The sequence below is a fragment of the Tetrao urogallus genome, assembly GCF_951394365.1.
Source record: "Tetrao urogallus genome assembly, chromosome: 3".
Taxonomy (NCBI): Eukaryota; Metazoa; Chordata; class Aves; order Galliformes; family Phasianidae; genus Tetrao; species Tetrao urogallus.
This window is the reverse complement of record NC_136815.1, coordinates 81061297-81081345: the sequence shown is the minus strand read 5'-3', so window position 1 is coordinate 81081345 and position 20049 is coordinate 81061297. Positions and strand designations below refer to the sequence as shown.

The following is a 20049-nucleotide window of genomic DNA, read 5'->3' as shown; positions in this document are numbered from 1 at the left end:
AACAAGGCTGAGTGGGATCGTTTTTACAACCCATCGCTGCTCTGAGCATTTGGACCACAGCATGTAAAAACAGGATATAAAGCTAACTATCAAGCTCTTCACCATCTTTCCACTTTCCTCAATGAAAAAAGCAGCTGACATGGGTCAAGTGAAGTGCCATTTTCAGCCTTACACACGTTATCATAATTTCAGATAAACAAGGCACTAGAGATAATTGCTTCTGTTTTACAAATTACTAATTATGATAGCCAAGGTTAAAAGGTTTAGGCAGCTTCCTTCCTTCTTTCTGGCAGTCAACAATATTTAAGAAAGAAAAAAAATAGTATCTCAAAAGAAAAAACAACTTCATTCATCTTAAAGACACAAACCAAATTAAAAATACAAATGTGACAAATACTTGTTAAGATTCGATTTTTGAAAGTCTAGGTCCTTTAGTCATGATAATCACAGAATATCCACCTGAAAGAATGAGCTAAGGCTGCCCTTCAGTATTGAAAAGATACAGGAAAGAAATACCTGGGCTTCACAATTAGAGATACTGTACATAATGTTTATTGGGCTTTCCTTTCTGATCTCAGTTGTTTCGTACAGAAATTGAATCAATTTTTCACTAGTCCCAGGAAGTGTCTTAGAGACCCTTCCCTACTCGAGGCTGTTACAAGAGGTTGCCCGAGGCACTTCTTTCCTCCTCCTGACTACAGGCTGTTAGTCTCTGTGAGCACGATGAAGCTGGATTGCAGTAAAACTGCATTACCTCAGTACAGGTTTAAATCCCTAGGAGAACAGTGGTAGCTTCACTGGGGCCAAATAATTTAAGCTATTCAAAGTTTAGAATATCTTTTCTTAAAAAACAATATGCAGTAACCATACACCTAATTACTCACAAAACTGTAATAATCACTATAAAAATGTCAGCGTTTACCAACAATTAGCATACAGATATCTAGCTCAGTATTTAAGGAGGGAATTTCTGCATGTTACAGCACAGACTACTGGACTGCTAAATGTGTTTTTTTTAATGTAGTTCAGTGTCTTCTTGTGGTTCTCTAAAGCAGACATGCGCTATAGCAGGACAGCTGACATAAAAGAGTAAACGTAGGTTCAAATTAATTGTCTGACATATGAACCAAATTAATTGAACAGTGATGTAAACCCTTCGATGCCCTACTGAACTGCGGTGAAGTACATGCCTGCCAAAATCCCCCAAATACTGACTGAACTCCCTTGAATATGTAGCCATGAATCTTGATTCTCTTGCTCTTTCCACAGCGTATTTTTTCCACATTTCTTTTCTCATCCATTTGTATCCCTAGCAGAAAACATAAATTACTTTTGTGAGAGAAGCTCACAAAAAAAAAGAAAAAAGAAAAAAAAACAACCAACAAACCATCAAAACAAACCCAGCTCCACAGGCTGCCTTGAATATAGCTGAATTTCCTCTCTGGCTGTCTGGGCTTATTGATCAGAGGCTTGAACTTTTCACCCCATTAGCAGAACAGGCTTCCTGATCATCAGAGAGTAATGCTTGTCTGCTCATAGAGGCTTCTGCCTGCGGGTATGGTAATAACTGACATCCATCAGGTACTGCTTTTCCCATTAGTTTTTGCACACTTTAAATTAGAAGACTACTATGATTACATAGCCATTCTTGATTCCTAACAAACCAATTTACACAGGCAATGTAAGTGCAGATTTCAGACCTCCTCAACCAATGTTAATGAGACAGGGACCTCATAATAGTGTACAAGCCACTGAGTTCAGAGCAGCTGTCCTGAAGTTACTATATTAGCAAGCACCCGGAAGGCATGCACCCAGAAACAAGTGGGTCTGAGCCAGCCTAACAAATCAGATGCACTGAACTGGTAGCTTCTCAGAAGCATCCCACTTACCATTAGCCAAATGCAGTTCTTTTAATGCAGGCTGTGCAAAGGTCAGCCTTCTCACAGTACTGCTGTTTACAGTCAGCAATATCACAGACACCTAAATGGAGACAGAACACCAGAAAAGTGCAGTCTCCATTCGAAGCAGAACACTGAAGCTTCAGTGAGCTGTGTGTCAGGCATAATAGACAGATCTAGAATATTGAAGTGCTGTTTATCTCTGCCAATGAACTGACAAGGTTGAGAATGAGAGTGCTTGAATTCTGATATCAAACTACCAAGATGTTTAGCTGAACTAGTGAACTAGTAAAATTATAGGAGTTTGATGATTCATGTATGTGCAACCATGTGGCTGTTAACAAATGACCTTACCATAATCTATACATTAACAACTGAAACAAACTTGTCCTCTTGGCGTCCAGCCATTTCAAGCACAGTGGCTAACGTGGCTTCACCTAGGGCAAGTCATGCCTGACAAACTTGGTGGCCTTCTATGGTGGAGTTACAGCATCAGTGATAAAGGAAGAACAACTGATTTTGTCTACCTGAACTTTTGCAATGTGTTTGATGCTATCTTGCATGACATCCTGGTCACCAAGTGGGAGAAAAATAAATTTGATGGATAGACCACTTGCTGGATAAGGAATTGTCTAGATAGTCACACTCAGAGAGTTGTGGTCAATGGCTCAGTGTCCAAGTGGAGACCGGTGACAAGTGGTGTTCCTCAGGGGATTGGTGTTGGGACAGGTGTTATTCAACATCTTTGTAGGTGACATGGACAGTGGGATCAAGTGCATTCTCAGCAAATTTGCAGATGACACTAAGCTGAGTGGTGCAGTTGACATGCTGGAGGGAAGAGATGCTACCCAGAGGGATTTGGATAGACTTGAGAGGTGGGCCCATGCCAACCTCAAGAAGGCCAAGTGCAAGGTCTTGCACTTGGGCTGGGACAATCCCAAGCACAGATACAGAGTGGGCAGAGAATGGCTTGAGAGCAGCTCTGAGGAGAAGGACTTGGGGGGTGTTGGTTGATAAAAGATTCAATGTGAGCTGGCAATGTGCACTTGCAACCCAGAAGGCCTGGGTTGTATCCTGGGTTGTTGAAAGAGAAACTTGACCAGCAGGTCGAGGGAGATGATTTTGCCACTCTGCTCTCGTGAGTCAGCTCAGGAGTTGACTATCAGTTGTTATCAGGAGTAGTCAGCACGGGTTCACAAGGGGGAGGTCGTGCTTGACCAACCTGGTAGCCTTCTATGATGTTGTCTCTGGCTGGGTGGATGGGGGGAGAGCAGTGGATGTAGTCTACCTTGATTTCAGCAAGGCATTTGATACTGTCCCCCACGACATCCTTATAACAAAGCTGAGGAAGTGTGGGATAGATGAGTGGACAGTGAGGTGGGTTGAGAACTGGCTGACTGGCAGAGCGCAGAGGGTCGTTGTTGGTGGTGCAGAGTCCGGTTGGAGGCCTGTAACTAGCGGTGTTCCTCAGGGGTCTGTGCTGGGTCTGGTCTTGTTCAACATCTTCATCAATGACCTTGATGAGGGGATAATGGCCACCCTCAGCAAGTTTGCTGATGATACGAAGTTGGGAGGATTGGCTGACACGCCTGAAGGCTGTGTTGCCATTCAGCAAGACCTGGATAGGCTGGAGAGCTGGACAGAAAAAAACCGGATGAGGTTTAACAAAAGCAAGTGTAGAGTCTTGCATCTGGGGAAGAATAATTGCATGCACCGGTACAGGTTGGGGGATGACCTGCTGGAGGGGAGCTCTGCGGAAAGGGACCTGGGTGTCCTGGTGGATGACAGGTTGGCCATGAGCCAGCAGTGTGCCCTCGTAGCCAAAAAGGCCAATGGCTTACTGGGGTGCATTAAAAAGAGCATGTCCAGCAGGTCGAGGGAGGTGATCCTCCCCCTCTACTCTGCCCTGGTAAGACCTCATCTGGAGTACTGCGTCCAGTTCTGGGCTCCCCAGTACAAAAAAGACAAGGATCTCTTGGAAAGAGTCCAGCGGAGGGCCACGAAGATGGTGAAGGGCCTGGAGCATCTCTCCTATGAGGAAAGGCTGAGTGAACTGGGTCTGTTCAGCCTTGGGAAGAGAAGACTGAGAGGGGACCTGATCCAGGTCTATAAATATCTAAGGTGTGGGGGGCAGAATGGCGAGGCCAGACTGTTTTCAGTGGTGAGTGGAGACAGGACAAGGGGAAACGGCCGGAAACTGCAGCATAGGAAGTTCCGCACAAACATGCGCAAGAACTTCTTTACAGTGAGGGTGACAGAGCACTGGAACAGGCTGCCCAGGGAGGTGGTGGAGTCTCCTTCTCTGGAGATGTTCAAGACCTGCCTGGATGCCTACCTGTGCAACCTGGTGTAGGGGGCCTGCTTTGGCAGGGGGGTTGGACTTGATGATCTCTGGAAGTCCCTTCCAACCCCTACAATTCTGTGATTCTGTGATTCTGTGATTCTGTGAGACTCCACCTGGAGTACTGTGTCCAGATCTGGGGCTCCCAAGACAAGAAGGACATGGAGCTGTTGGAGCAGGTCCAGAGGAGGGCCATGAAGATGATCAAAGGGCTGAAGAAACTCCCCTACAAGGACAGGCTGAGAGCTGGGGCTCTTCAGCCTGGAGAAGAGAAAGCTCCAAGGAGACCTCATAGCAGCCTTCCAGTACCTGAAGGGGCCTACTGGAAACTGGGGAGGGACTTTTTGTAAGGGCATGTAGAGACAGCATAAAGGAAAAGGACTTTAAACTGGAAGAGAGTAGATTTAGACTAGATATCAGGAAGAAATTCTTTACTGTGAGGGTGGTGAGACACTGGAACAGGTTGTCCAGTGAGGCTGTGGATGCCCCCTCCCTGGAAGCATTCAAGGCCAGGCTGGATGGGGCTGTGAGCAACCTGGTCTAGAGGGAGGTGTCCCTGCCTGTAGCAGGAGGTTGAAATGAGGTGATCTTACAGGTCCCTTCCAACCCAAACCATTCTGTGAGTCTATAATCCTTATGAGTCCCTTCCAGCTTGGGATATTCTATGATTCTACAATGTGTACTGACCAGATTTTAGTGACCTAGACTGAAATGCAACCTTGTACAGCATATAGAAGCAGCAAAACAAATACTAGGAAAGTTAGTAGTTACCATCTTAAAGTAAATATGGGGGTAAAAAGTTCAGGGACAAGGAAGAGAAAAAACTGCATGGAGCTGTAAAGTTTTTGAAATTTCTTTATACAACATATGTGATGTTCAGAATGATCTGTGAGAGGACATGCAATGGGCAGACCCAACCCCACTCAGCGTGGTGCTGGCTAACCTGGGCAGCATGGTCTGGTGCTTGGAGACCCTGCGCATAGCAGGGGGGTTGAAACTAAACGATCATTGTGGTCCTTTTCAACGCAGGGGGCATTCTGAGCAGACACTGCATTATATCTGATAGAAGTATTGCTGTTGTTGCGAATACGCTCAGCATCTAAGGGACACGACACGCTCAGTGGGTGTTCAGGCACTCAGTGCGTCTGTGAGGGGTCCTGCTGTATGTCCACGAATCCACACGAAGGTGCGCTGGCACCGCTGGAAGAAGCGCAGCTCCCAGCCCACCGCACCGAGGGCCGCCGCAGCACATGCGCACATCGCGCCGGGGACCCGGCTCTACACGAAAGCGGCGCTGAATCCGGACAGGAGGAAGTGACGTCATGCAAGGGGTTCTCCACGCCTCGCATCTCCGCCGGGCGGCGGGTGGCGCGCGCTGCGGTGGTTGTTCCGTTGGAGGTCGCGGTGGAGAATGTCGGCGCCGCTGCGGCGCCTGCAGCAAGCGCCTCGGCACCTGCTGGTGTGCGAGAAGGGCCACGCGCGGCACGCGCGCTCCCGCCACGCGGCGCACGTGCGGGACCACGCCTACAACTGCCGCGTGAGTGCGGGCGGCGGCAGCGCCGCGAGGGGAATGGAGGCGCGTCCTGGAGCTGGGGGGGCGGGACGGGAGGCAGCGAGCGGGACGGACGTTAGCTTCGGGTCTGCCTTGAACCTCGCTTCTCCAGTCAGCTGCTGGCTAAGTCTGGCCGCGGGGAGTCATCTTTTTTGCACGGCGTGTGCACAAAGCCAAAGGTGTGTGCGTGCTCCAATGGCGGCGTTTTGAAGGCTATAGCCTGAAGTGACTTGCTCGTTCCTTTCATGTTCTGCGTTTCTCGGCTTTCATCCCTCACGTGTTTCAGGCACGATTTGCGTTACGGATCTGTTCCCGGCAGGTGTCTGTGCTGATCCCCGAGTGCGGCATGCTGCCCCAAGTGCTGAAAAGCGCTGTTGCAGACCTTGGGGAGTACTACGTGGTGAGGAGCTTGCCCGTCCATCAGCTGCTCGCCCCCGAATTCATCGAGTGTTTCGTGAGGAAAGGTAAGGGTGTATCACGCACACTAAGGTCGACTTTTCTTCCATAAGCAGCAACGTTAACTTGCAGCTGTTTATTCTGTTGTAAAGAAAGGGAAGAAGCTGTGATAATAAAATTTATGTGTTTCTTTATGTTTTTTTTATTTTCCTGCTTTGTGATACCAGCATTTACCAATGGGGCCAAAAGTTACACTTGATCCCTCTTTGTTTTTTCCCTGTTCCATCTAAATTCTGCAAGCCATTGACAGGAGGACTTCTATGTGTAGTCTCACCTCTTCTCTTACCTCTTATCTTATGCAGATATCACCTCCCTTCTCAAGGACATGACTGAATAGAGGGTTGTTAGAGTTAGGGCAGTATGTTCAGGTTGTGGTTGGACTTGATGATCTTTAAGGTCTCTTCCAACCTGAGCAATTCTGTGATTCTCCTCTCCGATCCCTTCATATTTCGACACAGTGCAGCCTGTGCCTATTTTCCTAGGTGCAAAGAAGACTTGCTGCTTTTTTTGTTGGCTTTTTTTTCCTTCGGGTGGTGAAGTTGTGGCCCATCCTTACATGGTAAGAAGAGAGAAGTTGCAGAGAAAGATCAGAAAGATGCTACCTCTGCCTAGCAAACCTGTTTTGTGTATTCAAAGTATGTTGTTTCCATCTAGCGGGGCCCGCTTGTTTGGCTCCTGATGAATGTTGCATCTTTTGGATGATTTTCAGGGAGCAAAGCAAGCTTTAAAGGCAAAACAGAGGAGAAAAAACAACATGTCAGAGAAACAGGGAAGTAAGAAATCAGTTTCTTGATATACAAAATGTAATACCACTTCCATATCAGAAAAGAAGTCCATATCATCAGAAGTTCACACAATCTGGCTCTTGTGTTTCTAATAACGTATCAAGAACAGAAACACTTTCTGAAAGTATCTGCCACAAAATATATTGATAATGTCAGCATTTTCCGCCTTGCTTTTATGTGAATTAGTAACCCATATATTTCAGGAAAAAAACATATTTCACTGCATAGGCAGAAGAAGCAGGGGGAGATAGCTCTGGTAACAGTATGGGGATGCTGCTAGGCTGTGGGTGGGGTCAGGAAGGCCAAGGCCTAGCTGGAGCTGGAATTGGCAAGGGGGAAAAGAAGAACAAGAAAGACTTCTACGGGTATATAATCCAAGAGGGTGCAGTACAAGCAGACTGGTAACAATGGAGAAAGAAGAGGCTGAGGTACTTGACAACTTTTTTGCCTCCGTCTTCACTGACAACTGCTCTTCACACAGCCCTCGAGTGGATGGTTCAGAAGGTATTTGAAAAGCCATGGATGTTAGGTGAAGTCCCTGTTGACTGGAAAAAAGACAATGTCACGCTCTTCTTTAAGACATAGTTCATTGGGTCATGCTTTCTATCAACCTGTCAGTCTAATCTCTGCGCTGAGGAAGATCATGGAGTGGATCCTCCTGGAAGCAATGCTGAGGGACACAAGGAAGAGAGGGAGGTGATATGGGACAACCAGCATGCCTTCACCAAGGGCAGGTCTTTCCTGACCGACCTTGTCACTTTTTATTATGGTGTAACTGACAGTGGACAAAGGAAGAGATGCTGCTTTCATCTGTAAGGCCTTTGGTATGGCTCCCTGTAACATCTTTATCTGGATTTGATGGGTGGACTGTTCAACAGATGAGAAACTGGTTGCAAGATCGTATCCGGAGGGTGATGGTCAATGGCTCAGTGTCCAGATGGAGATCAGTGATGAGTGGTGTCCTTCAGTGGTCAGTACTGGAACCAGTGCTCTCTAACATCTTCATCAATGGCATTAAGAGTGGCAAGTTTGCAGATGACAAGCAGCTATATGGTGTGATCAACACATCTGAGAGATGGGTTGCCATCCAGAGAGATCTGGGCAGGTTTGAGCAGTGAGCCTGGGAGACCAGATCCTCATGAGGTTCAACACATTCAAGTGCAAGGTCCTGCTCCTGGTTCATGGCAACTCCTGCTTTCAGTACGAGCTGAGGGATGAAAGGATGGAAAGGACCTGCTGAAAAGGACCTGGGGGTAATGGTGGATGGCAAGCTGGACATGAGCCAGCAATGTGCCCTCACTGTCCAGAAAGCCAACCGTATCCTGGGCTGTATCAAAAGAAGCATGACCAGCAGGGCAAGGGAGGTGATCCTGCCCCTCTACTGTGTGCTTGTGAGCCCTCACCTGGAGCACTGCATCCAGATGTGAAGTCCTCAGTTTAGGAGAGATGTGGACCTGCTGGCTCCAGAGGAGTGCCAGAAAAAATTATTCAGTTGGAACACCTCTCCTATAATGACAGGCTGAGAGATCTGGGGCTGTTCAGCCTGGAGAAGAGAAGGTTCTGGGGAGACCTGATAGTGGCCTTCCAGTATCTAAAATGGGGCTATAAGAAAGAAGGGTACAGACTCTTTAACAGAGTCTGTTTTGATAGGACAACAGGAAATGGTTTCATACTGAAAGAGGGGAGATTTAGATTGGACGTAGGAAGAATGAGGGTGGTTAGGCACTGGAACAGGCTGCCCAGAGAGGTGGTGGATGCAGTGTCCCTGAAGACACTCAAGGTCAGGCTGGACAGAGCTCTGAGCAACCTATGTAGCTGTAGGTGTCCCTGTTCATTGTGTGGGAGTTGGACTAGGTGACCATTAAAGGTCCTTTCCAACTCAGTTCTGTGTACAGCTCCTTCCATTTGCTGTGTCTGCACATGGAAGCAACGTGTGTCTGGATTAAGGCATGTTGGTAATGTTACCTGTATTACAAGTCCTTTGCAATAGTACCATTGTAGACTTTATAAAACTAATAACAGGTGTTTTGTTCAAGAAAGTTACCTAGTGAAAACAGAAGAATTAAGAATAATTCAAAAGATTTGGTGCGTGCTTGATTATCTTGAAGTGAATGTTTCCTGTTTGTTATGTCTTTCTCCAGAGGCTGTATAATCTCAGAATTTTCTGCTTTACTATTAAAGGTTCCTGCTATGCACTTACCTATAACACCAGAATTGATCAAGATAATACAGCAGCTTTACTACCAACTGGTATGTTCTTTTGATTTTTAAGATGCATACATTGATTGTTGGTTGTTTTGTGTTCTTTTGTTTGTTTGTTTGTTTGTTTTTAATGTGGAATTATATAAACTGGTGGGGTGGGCCTACTGTACTTGCCTACTTCATTAGAAGTATGCTAAAATAATTCAGCTGTGATTCACGCTGTTAAATTTTATCTAAAGGAAAGTAAAATAAAAAATCAATGTTGCTTATTGATAGTATTAGCTGTCAGTGCTTCACCTGGCAGAAATAGCTACACATGATTATTTTTCTCAATACGCTGCCTTCCAACTTCTTGTTTCATAGTGCTCTTAAGGATACAATTTGTACCAAAAAAGAAATAATAAACATTGTTTGGGAATACCTTTTGAAATAGTGAGTGTTAATTATTTGAGAAATGTTTAACGTGAAAAACCTCTCCTGCATTCCCATCATTATTTTATGACAAAGCATTACGGAATTTTGCATGCAAAGAAAATAATGGAACTGTTCTGACATTCAAATATATTTTCATGTTTAATAGTGTATCAGATGTAATGGAAACACAAACTGGGTTATCTGCCCTCTAGCTCAATGTGTTAAAACAGAGCAGGTGCCTATCAGGGCATAAGAAGATTCAAATTTTTCAGAGGAGGAATTATTTTGTGTACTCCATTAGCACAGTCCTAGCAAAACAGGTACTTGGTAGTGACTGAGTTTGTGTGGTGCAGTTATTTCCAGCTATGCAGCATTGATGCAGGAACAGCATTACTGTTTCTGGTGACATCAATGTCTGAAACCTTCAGCACAAGTATATTTGTTTGTATTCTGTATTATACTGTTAAATATATTGTAGTAGAATTGAAATACTGTGGTAGCAATCTTTTGTGTACGATTGTGTACCAAGTGGCAGCTGCCAGATTTGACCTGTGAGCTGGGGAGTGGAGATGCTTCTGAGCATTATCTGCTCATTGCTAATAAGTGTGTTTCACTCAGTGAGAGCAGTCCCATAGGAGCAGGAGGTAATGCTTTTGTATGTTTAATTGAGCAGAGCATGAAGGAATGTTTACAGAATCAGGTCCCAAGTGTAGCTCTGTGTTCAGCCACTGACACAGCAAATGTAGGGGTCAAGCAGAGGAAGAATTGAGTGAAATACTCCCATAGTACAGTAAAACAAACGAAAAAACCTGTGTCTAAATCAGTAACAACTTTGCACTTTTCTCATTCAAATTCATAAGGCCTGTAGGATAATAAAGAACAATTGAATTTGAATACCAGGAGCAGATCTGGTAATCAGCTTAACTGAAACTAAGGAGTCTGGATTACATTAGCAATACCAAGTGATCCAAAGTTAACATCGTATAAAGTATGTGGTTCTCAGGAGACTTCAAGGGAACTAAATTGAAAAATTATTTACATTAAAGTTTGTTTTGTTTATAGGAAAACTAATTCTGTCAGTAGATAAAGATACTTATGAGGAACTCGGACTGCAAGGCCGCCCTTCTCGGTATTCTGGTAAAAAACCAATGAGATACAGTAAGTGTAATTAATATTATCAGTGCTTACTTCAGATCTGTTTGTGAAATGCCTTGTTAGGATGTTAAAACAGCAACTCTGAAACTTACCTTTCCTTAAAAATTATTATTGTCTAGGTGGTATTTTTCCAGATGTAGATAAAGAAGCTTGCGTGAAGAGAAAAACTGAATTTTTGAAATGAAAAAATAACTGTAAGGAGATAAACATTCTCAGGGGTATTCTATAAAGTCTCTAATTTTTGGTGTTTTGATTAAGTGCTTATATTGGGGTGATGTAGAACTGTAGAATTTTTTGGTTTGTGAGGTATCTGTGCCTTCTGATGTAAGAGGAAAGGCTGAGTCCTGGGACACTTCAGTCTGGGGAAGAAAAGGCTGAGAGGGCATCTTACTGCTGTTTATAAATACCTAAAGCATGAGAGTTAAGTTGGTGGGGGCAAACTCTTTTTGGTGGTGTGCAGCAATAGAACAAGGGGTACTGGTCAGAAACTGGAACACAGGGAGCCCTGTATTGGGACTTTGTTGTTACCATCACTAGGAAACAGTTCCCTGTTACATCAAAATAAAGATGACAGGAAGAGGTTATTTACGTAATGGGGAGTCATATTTGCATAGTCAAATACTTTGTAAACATGCTATACATGTGAAAAGCTATTTTAATGCTCTTTGGGTTTTTTTTGTATTGTTTTAATTCTTAACTTTGATATTAAATTTAGTCTATTGAATTAAAATAGCTGTTGTACATTTTTGCAGTTATAACTATTGACTTGACCGATTCCAACTTTCACCCTGATGGCAAGAAACATAAGAGGGTGCTTTGGGCCTTGAAAGAAAAGAAACCTTTAGAATTTGACTTCTTACTGGCTTGGTATAATTCAGGTAATAAGAACTGAATGTAAAACTAAAATGGAACTGACGTGATGTCCAAATGTTTGCAGCATTTGCATTGACAAAAAACACAGGAGCCATGCCTTATCAGAACTGGAGCTTTGTGTGCTGCTTGAAGTCACTAAGAAGTCTCACACTAGTGAGATGTCAGGGAGGTTCTTGAGTGTGCTTTCCCATCTGCTCTTTACATTCTTAGTGATTCTGGACTGTTTCTAGTCTGAGTGTTACTGATGTGAGAAATTAAAGCTGCTTTCAAGTTCCTTCAGCTCTACACTGTGTTTCACTTAATGGTCCTTCAGGTTTCCCCACCTTTTATAATACAAACTGTGTTACATGGATTTGTCCCTGTTTGTTATTACAGAAGTTGTTTAAGGCTTGTAGTTTCTTCCCTTGTCATCTTCAGGAAAGAGTCACAGTGAAGACTCCTGCTACCATAAATGGTGACATACATCCAGCTCAGGTGGCAGATCCTCAGGCTCAGCTTTATTTATTGACTCTGGGCAGAAAGCAAAATAGTGTTAGGGCCAGTATGCTTTTTACATTTATTGCTGCCTGCGTAGCAGCATTCAGGAAGAACAGTCCCTTTTCTTCAGCTTCTAATGGCCAAAATACTACAGTCAGGTTAATCATCTCCTAAATACAGAGTTAAATTAGAATGTCGTTCTGTGCAAGAATCAAGTTTGTAACATAGGAAGACTCTTCCTTTGTACTGACAAAAATAAAACCCTCATAGATTTTTACTTATAGGCACTGAGGCATTGTGTGGATTCTGCTGGAAGGGGAAAAGAGGGCTGTATTTTCTTGAGACGTCCTTGTCCTCCATGAGCATTGTGTTTGCAGCCTTCCTGCTGAACCCTAGTGCTTCTTGCCATGGCCAGCACTGCTGAAGGCCTGTAAACATTCCTATCGCTTTCCAAAAGTGGGGTTTTCAGTTTTCATACTGATTTTTTTTTTTTTTTTCTTTTTTCTTTTTTTTCCCCCCTATTTCCTCGTTCTGGTGCTCAGAGGAACAGAAAGAAGGAATATGGAGTGTCTCATGTCTTTAATGACAGAATCAAAGCCATCTTTTCTTCTCTGTTTTACTGCTGTAATTTCTATGGCAATTTTAAATATTTATTGGCTGAAATTCACTGGACTCCGAGAGAACTTTAACAATGTAGCTGGTTGTTGTGGGCATGGAAAACTATGCTGTAGCTAGAGGAGCTGCTCTGTTAGAGTACTGGCTGTAGCCTTGGAGATTTCCTAAAGTTAGGACTACAGCTGAAGTTTCTATTTAGAGGGGAGATTTAAAATGTATCAATTTTTGTTTGATCAAGAATTCTCAGGCAATATTATGTGTTCTTTGAGGCTGTTAGTGTAACAAGTACTTAAGGGAGGAATGGACTGAAGGAGGATTGTCCTAATGCACTTCAAACATAAATACACACATATTTATGTAAATATACAAACTAACAGAAGTTCAGTATCTGTCATGTGGGCCCTTCTGCACTTGGACAGCTTTTTGTGCAGGATGGTTAAAAAGGGTCGGTTTAGCCCTCCTCCTCCAAGCGATTGCCTTCGGTGGGATAGACATGGCTGATGAAGCTTAAGCAGTCCAGGATTTTTGGCAGTGGGCCACAGATATTGTATTCTGCAGTTAATTATGTCCCATTCCTGAGTTTCATCTGTTCTTTCTCACTTCAAGGTGTTTGTCCCTCAGACTATCCTAGGATTTCTCCTGACACGATTGATAAATCTGTTCTCAAACCTGTAGTCAGCTGCTCATTTTTTCACTGTTTGGGGAAGTGGTGTGCTGGAATGGAGCTAAGTAGATGGGAGAGTTGCTTGCCACTGTGGCTAATTCTGTTCTTTTACTGGGCTGATCTTAAGTTCAATGTATACTGTATATGAAGATGATTTCTCAATTTGCTGTGAATCAGTGATTTTTCGCTTGAACTCCCCTGGCTCCTAGATGAAGTTTCCCATCACACTGAGAACATCAAGTATATAGTCTTTAATGATGGGATCGAATCTCCTGGAATGATTCTTATTTGTTGACCTCCACTGAGAAAACTAAAAGCCTCACTACCTGGGCATGCTGAGTAAAAGACGTGAGTGCCTTTTAGGAAGCTGAGAAGGGACACTTTTGGTGCTTAGAGGTTGTGTTCCAGGAGAATTTATGAGACTATAACTTTTTGTAAAGCGTTCCTGAGAACTGCAGGAGTTCATTCCATTAGAGTTGGTTTTGCTTCCAGATTCCATGCTGTTTCTAGGAGGCAGCTCTTGCTGAACCAGTGGTTCTGGGATCTCTCTGGATGCTCTGTGCTCTTGGAAGAAATACTGCCTAAATTCTTTTGAGCTTAATTTCACTTAAATGACTTTAGAGATGCAGTATCTCCATTTACATTTACCTTATGTATGCTCTCCTTTACGCTTAAATACTTGAAAAATTTCTAGAGATGCTGAGCTGGAAGTGACCTAATGACACAGTGCATGGGTCACCAACCACCAGACCAGGCTGCCCAGAGCCACATCCAGCCTGGCCTTGAATGCCTCCAGGGATGGGGCATCCACAACCTCCTTGGGCAACCTGTTCCAGTGCTTCACCACTCTCTGAGTGAAAAACTTCCTCCTAATATCTAACCTAAACCTCCCCTCCCTGGTTTAAAACCATTCCCCCTTGTCCTGTCACTATCCACCCTCGTAAACAGTTGTTTCCCCTCCTGTTTATAAGCTCCCTTCAAATACTGAAAGGCCACAATGAGGTCTCCCTGGAGCCTTCTCTTCTCCAAGCTAAACAAGCCCAGTTCCCTCAACCTTTCCTCACAGGAGAGGTGCTCCAGCCCTATCTTAGTGCCCTTCTCTGGACCTGCTCCAAGAGCTTCACATCCTTCCTGTACTGGGGGCCCCAGGCCTGGATGCAATACTGCAGATGGGGCCTCATAAGAGCTGAGTACAGAGGGACAATCACCTCCCTCTCCCTGCTGGCCACCCTTTTTTAATGCAGCCCAGAACACGGTTGGCCTTCTGGGCTGCAAGCACACACTGCTGGCTCATGTCCAGCTTCTCATCTGCCAGGACCCCCAGGTCCTTCTCTGCAGGGCTGCTCTCCAAGAGCTCTTCCCCCAGTTTGTATAAATACCTGGGATTGCCCCTACTCAAGTGCAGCACCCTGCACTTGGGCTTATTGAACCCCTCATTAGGTTTTCATGCTTTCATGCTTCTCCAGCCTCTCCAGTACCCTCTGGATGGCTTCCCTGCCTTCCCCTGTGTTGACCACACCACTCAGCTTGGTGTCATCCATGAACTTGCTGAGGGTGCACTTGATGCCATCGTTGATGTCATTGATAAAGATGTTGAAGAGCACTGGTCCCAAGACCAACCCCTTAGGGACACCGCTTGTGACCGACCTCCACCCTGACACAGAACCATTGATCACAAATCCTTTGGCTGTGATCAGCCAGCCAATTCCTAATCCATTGAACAGCCCATCCTTCAAATCCACACCTCTCCAGTTTAGAGAGAAGGATGTGGTTAGGGACTGTGTCAGAGGCCTTGCAGAAGCCCAGGTATCTGACATCCGTTGCCCTTCCTTCCACTAATGTTACTGACCTGTAGTGAGTTGCTGGATTTTGCACTAATTCTCAATTCAAAGAAGGAAACTGAAAATTCTATGCCTTTTGCAAAAGAAGAGAGCAGGAGCCGTTCTAGTTGTAGTTCAGCACCACACTGCATCCCTTTAAATGCGCATACAAATGTTTCATGACTTCAGTGTGCCTTGTGTGTAATAGCTTTGTAACAGCCCTTTGTGGTGTTGTGTTGTTAAGGTGCAGAGGGATCAACACTGATGTCATACTTTCCAAAAAACCAAATACAGACCCTAAAGCCAAAAGTAACATTCAGCACATTAAGAGATTTGCAGTGTCCAGTGTTACAAAGCAATGAACTTGAAGGAAAGCCAGAAGAGTCCTGCAGTACAGAGGAACTGTTTGAATGGCTAGGTGCTGTCTTGAATCAAGTTAATCTGTAAGTATTTGATTTTGTTTGATCTTAAAATACATTTTAAGTAGGAAAAGCCACAATTTATTTAAGGAACAGCTAAGTAAGGATTAAGAAGGATATGATTAAGAAGGACGTTTCTGCCAATGGAATGTCTATTGTGCATTTTGCACTTAAGTTCCTGTTTAAAGTCCTGATTAACTTACCTGTGATTTTGAGGATACCCATGACAACTTGGGTGTCAGTTGTCAACTAATTGTTTGGGTATCAATTTAGATGATATACATAGATACTTCTTTGGTACAAGTTTTGATTACTAAAGCTTTATTTGGAAGATTTTAAGTACTTTTCTTTTATTTATTCTTTTTATTTTTTCCAGAGATAATGTATCTTCTAGTTTTTTATCAACCTATTGCTGTCCTCAGCCCAACACAATAGTGGACCAGGCATTTTTGTGCACAATCACAGGCTTCATAATTCCTGAGAAGATAATTCAGTTACTGGAGCAGCTGTGGTAAGGACTTACAGGAGGACATTCTTAGAGTTCACTGGGTTTTTTTTGGTACTTTCTCAAAGTGACTTCAAAAATTAAACACTTGTATTCAGTAGTGCTGTTGAAAGAAAATAAAATACAAAACGAAGACTTCAATTGGGAAATGAGCAGAAGTTTAATGTTGGTATGAAAAAGCAGTAATTGTTTTTGGATACTTTCCTGCTCTATACAAGTATGTGAATGCCTGCCCTGCATTCTAGTAACAACTTTGTTTTTATGTCTTAATTTCTAAAGCACAGTGGCTCTGCTGAGCTCATGTATTTTTCATATTTCATGTCTGCGAACATCAAGTACCCTGAAATATGTCTGACTTAGCATTTTTAACTATTGATAGAAAAGAGTAATGAAATCCCTTTATAAAACCAAAAAGAGCAACACAAGGCACTTCAAGGTTATTATGACATTACAGTAAATTAAGATTTTTTTTTTTTTAATTATGCTATGACATGATTCACATGATGTGGGTAGTGATGAACAGGGTAGCTGTGCTTCTAATGCACTACCAGTCTACCTGATACTGGTGTATCTTGGATCAGTGCAACATCTGCCTGTAATGTACATTAGCTCTACTGACAGCGAGTTCTGGAGCTTCCTTGCTGTGTGTAAGAAAATTTTTGAAGGGCATGGCTACTGATGGTTGTAGCACTGGCTCAAGACAATATTGCTGTTGGTTTGTCTGGGAGGTTATCATTACTCTTTTTGCATTTTCAGATCTGAAGCAAAAAGCCTTACTAGTCTTACAGAGTTAGCATATGAATACCCTTGGCCTCTGCTTAGGAGCAGTATATAATGCCTGGCTTTGATTATTTGTAATCCACTTCCTTTCTGATGGTAAAAATATTTGTGTCAAGCACAGCCTGTTTCTTCCTCCTATGCCTTTTTTTTCCCCCCCCACCAATGATGTCTGTTCTTAGTTAATGTAATACTTTCTGAAAGGCAATGCATTCTGTAGGAAGTTCCGAACAACTAATTTTGATTTTAGAACTGTAACTTTTTTTTGGTCATGTTTACAAGTATGGTAGGAATAATCAAGAATCAAACATATTTCAATTCCTAATGTCATTCTGGTAGAATATTTTCAGATTTACATATGTACTAAAGCAGGGTGTTCTAAACTCTGTTAATTACTAATGTTCATTAAGATGCTTGTCTTAAATTTTTGACCTTGTATACTTGAACTTCCTGTTCATTCCATTGTAATTACTGATAAACTTGTTTTCTTTCTTGCAGTTGCTATTTTGGTGAACCAAAGCTGGCACAGTGGCTGACCTTAACTGTGCATGGCTTTGCAGACAGCCCTGTTTCATGGAGAGAGAATGAACATGGTTTTCACAAAGGAGGAGAGAACTTGTACAACTTTGTTATTTTTAGAAATCTGGACTACTGGCTTCAGATGGCTTTAGGAACTAATGATGATTGTCCTCCGTAATGCTCTGTCTACAGAAAAAGCATTCTGATAATCCCAAGATACTGTATAAAAATATAGTTTTTACAAAAATAATCAGATAATAAGTTAAATCTTAAGAGGCTTTGTGTTTTTCTGTAGTGTTTTCCTTGAAGCATGACCTAAAGTGGAAAGAATGGATTTTTGTTTCTTCACTGCCATATAGTGGCTTCAGTTCTGGAAGACTTCAAAATTCTGTATTTAAGAAAAATACTTTGTGTGTGTGTGAGTTCTCAGGCATTGACTGCAGGTTGTTTCTTTTTATCCTAGCATCATTTGAAAGTATTTTTAAGGATTGTTAGTATAGCAGAAATGCTAAGTCATGGCCTGAACCAGTGATTGAGCACCTGGTGAGAAGGCAGAGCCAACCTGGGGGAGCTCAGATGCAAGCAATGAACCTGAGTGACTGGAAGGGGTGGAGCCAGGATGCACCCTTTCCCAGACCTCATTTAAGGGTTGGCAGTGGAGGCCAAGGGTATCTTGCTGGAGATCCCTGCCTACCTGAGGCCTTCTGAAGGTAAGCAGATTCTTTCCTTTATTTCTGTGTCCACAGCTGTTGCATTTGAGTGAGCCAGCCAGGTGCTTATTTAGGATGGATTATCTAAAAAATAAAAAGTGCATTGGATGGTCACCAGGACTGCTAATACACTGAAAGAGAAACTCCTGGGGGAAACTCCAGGATTCCTGTGTTCCCCTGGCTAAGTTCTCCATTGATTATTGAAGAATGGGGTCTTATAAGGGGCAATTTCCCATTATTAAATCCCCTTCAAAAGTGGCTGGATAATTTTTGGATAAACTAGGATAAAATCTTTTGACAGCTGAGGAAAGAGTGGTAGCAGTATCTGCTGTGGCATGGCCACTGCTACTCACTATTAATGCGTATCATTCCTTCTAGGAAGAATTAAAAGATGAAAATGAGCTTTTAAAAAAGCCTATATTAGGCAACTGGAAAATGAAGTTGCATCTTGGACAGGGCAAACTTCTCCACCCTCAAATGGAACTTCCCCTTTGAAATTAAGATCCACGTTATTAGGAGGGGAAAAGGATTTGGATCAGTAAGATCCTTGGATCCTAGCTGAATACAAAAACAAAAAGAAGGCCAAGCAGACTAACATCCAACTAGAGGGTCTGGAAACCTCAGATCCTCTAGAATTAAGGCCAGTAATAATTCAAAAGACCAACAGGGTTGGCACCTGAAGAGTGGCACCCTGCCCACAATGCACTACATGTAACAGCATGCCCATGCACAGCTGCTGAACTTCTGGATTTGTTGCAAAGATTTAAACAAAGACCTGAAGAGAGCATACAAGCCTGGCTTTTGAGATTATGGGATGTGAGGGCTGAAAGCATGGTAGTTAATTGGCCCAAGATTTTCAAACCTGCATCCATTACCACATCTGGCCCTCAGACAGAGGCTGTAATGTGATAGTAATACATAATGAAGAAAACCATTCTTTAATTCAGTAGATAATGGCAGCATGTAGAATTACATGGCTAAACAAGTGATATGCTGATAAATACCGGTTCATGGACCTCAACGGAAGAGCTCCAAAATTATATCAGAGAACTAGGGATGAAGGAGGCCATTAATGATGATGCATTTGAGTCCTGACCTGGTTAAGTTTCCAGCAGGAATGAGGGACCTCATACTACAGCAAACTCTAACCCACAAGTATGGGGCACTAGTGTCCATACTGAACCCTTTAGTGGCCTTGGAGGCCATCATCCAACAAATCCCCCAATGGGTGGCTGAGCTGGGGGAGACAGACCACCTTTGGAACAGGTGCAGTATCCTGACATTGGAAGGGACTGAGGTCATCCCTTAATTAAGAGGGGGAAGTCCTGCCCCATGCACTCCTCAGTTGGGACCCATACAGGTATCCTAAAAGCAGATGCTGAATGATTTAATCTAAGATGGGATTCAATTTGATAAAATTGATTGCTAGCCCAATCATGTCTTCCTCTAGATGTGGAGACAGTGGGAGAACAAGCAAAAGTTTTAAAATACCCCTAAAAAAAAGCAGGGGTGAGAATTATTGAAGAAAAAAAAAAAATGCCAACAAGAACATGGAACCTGAAAGATATCCTAGTTCCCAATAAAAGTAGAAAGCTTCTTCAAGTGATCCCAGTCACTATACCTTAGCTACCTGAGAAAAAAGAATTAGCAATTGCTCAGGTTGCTTGCATGACAGGGAATGCCAGCCCTTCTGCATCTACAGCCCCCAGATGGGACCAGAGGTCTTATGTTAAGCTGACTATTTTTTGGTCCCAAAAGAACATACAGTTGTACAACCAATGAATACACGGATGTTATAATTAAGAAATACAAAAGAAAGTTAGGCTAAACAAGTTATCACACTAAAGAAGAATGGATGGAAAGCTTA

General features: G+C 43.2%; 1 protein-coding gene across 1 annotated transcript; it reads left to right on the top strand.

The window, feature by feature from the left end:
- Positions 1-5650: 5650 nt before the first annotated feature.
- RPP40 (ribonuclease P/MRP subunit p40) lies at positions 5651-17650 on the top strand (the record flags this gene model as incomplete). Its single annotated transcript, XM_079534034.1, has 8 exons — positions 5651-5776; positions 6111-6255; positions 9214-9282; positions 10711-10806; positions 11556-11681; positions 15497-15695; positions 16048-16182; positions 17452-17650. 8 exons carry the CDS (start codon positions 5651-5653, stop codon positions 17648-17650), a joined length of 1095 nt encoding a protein of 364 aa, XP_079390160.1.
- Positions 17651-20049: the final 2399 nt, after the last annotated feature.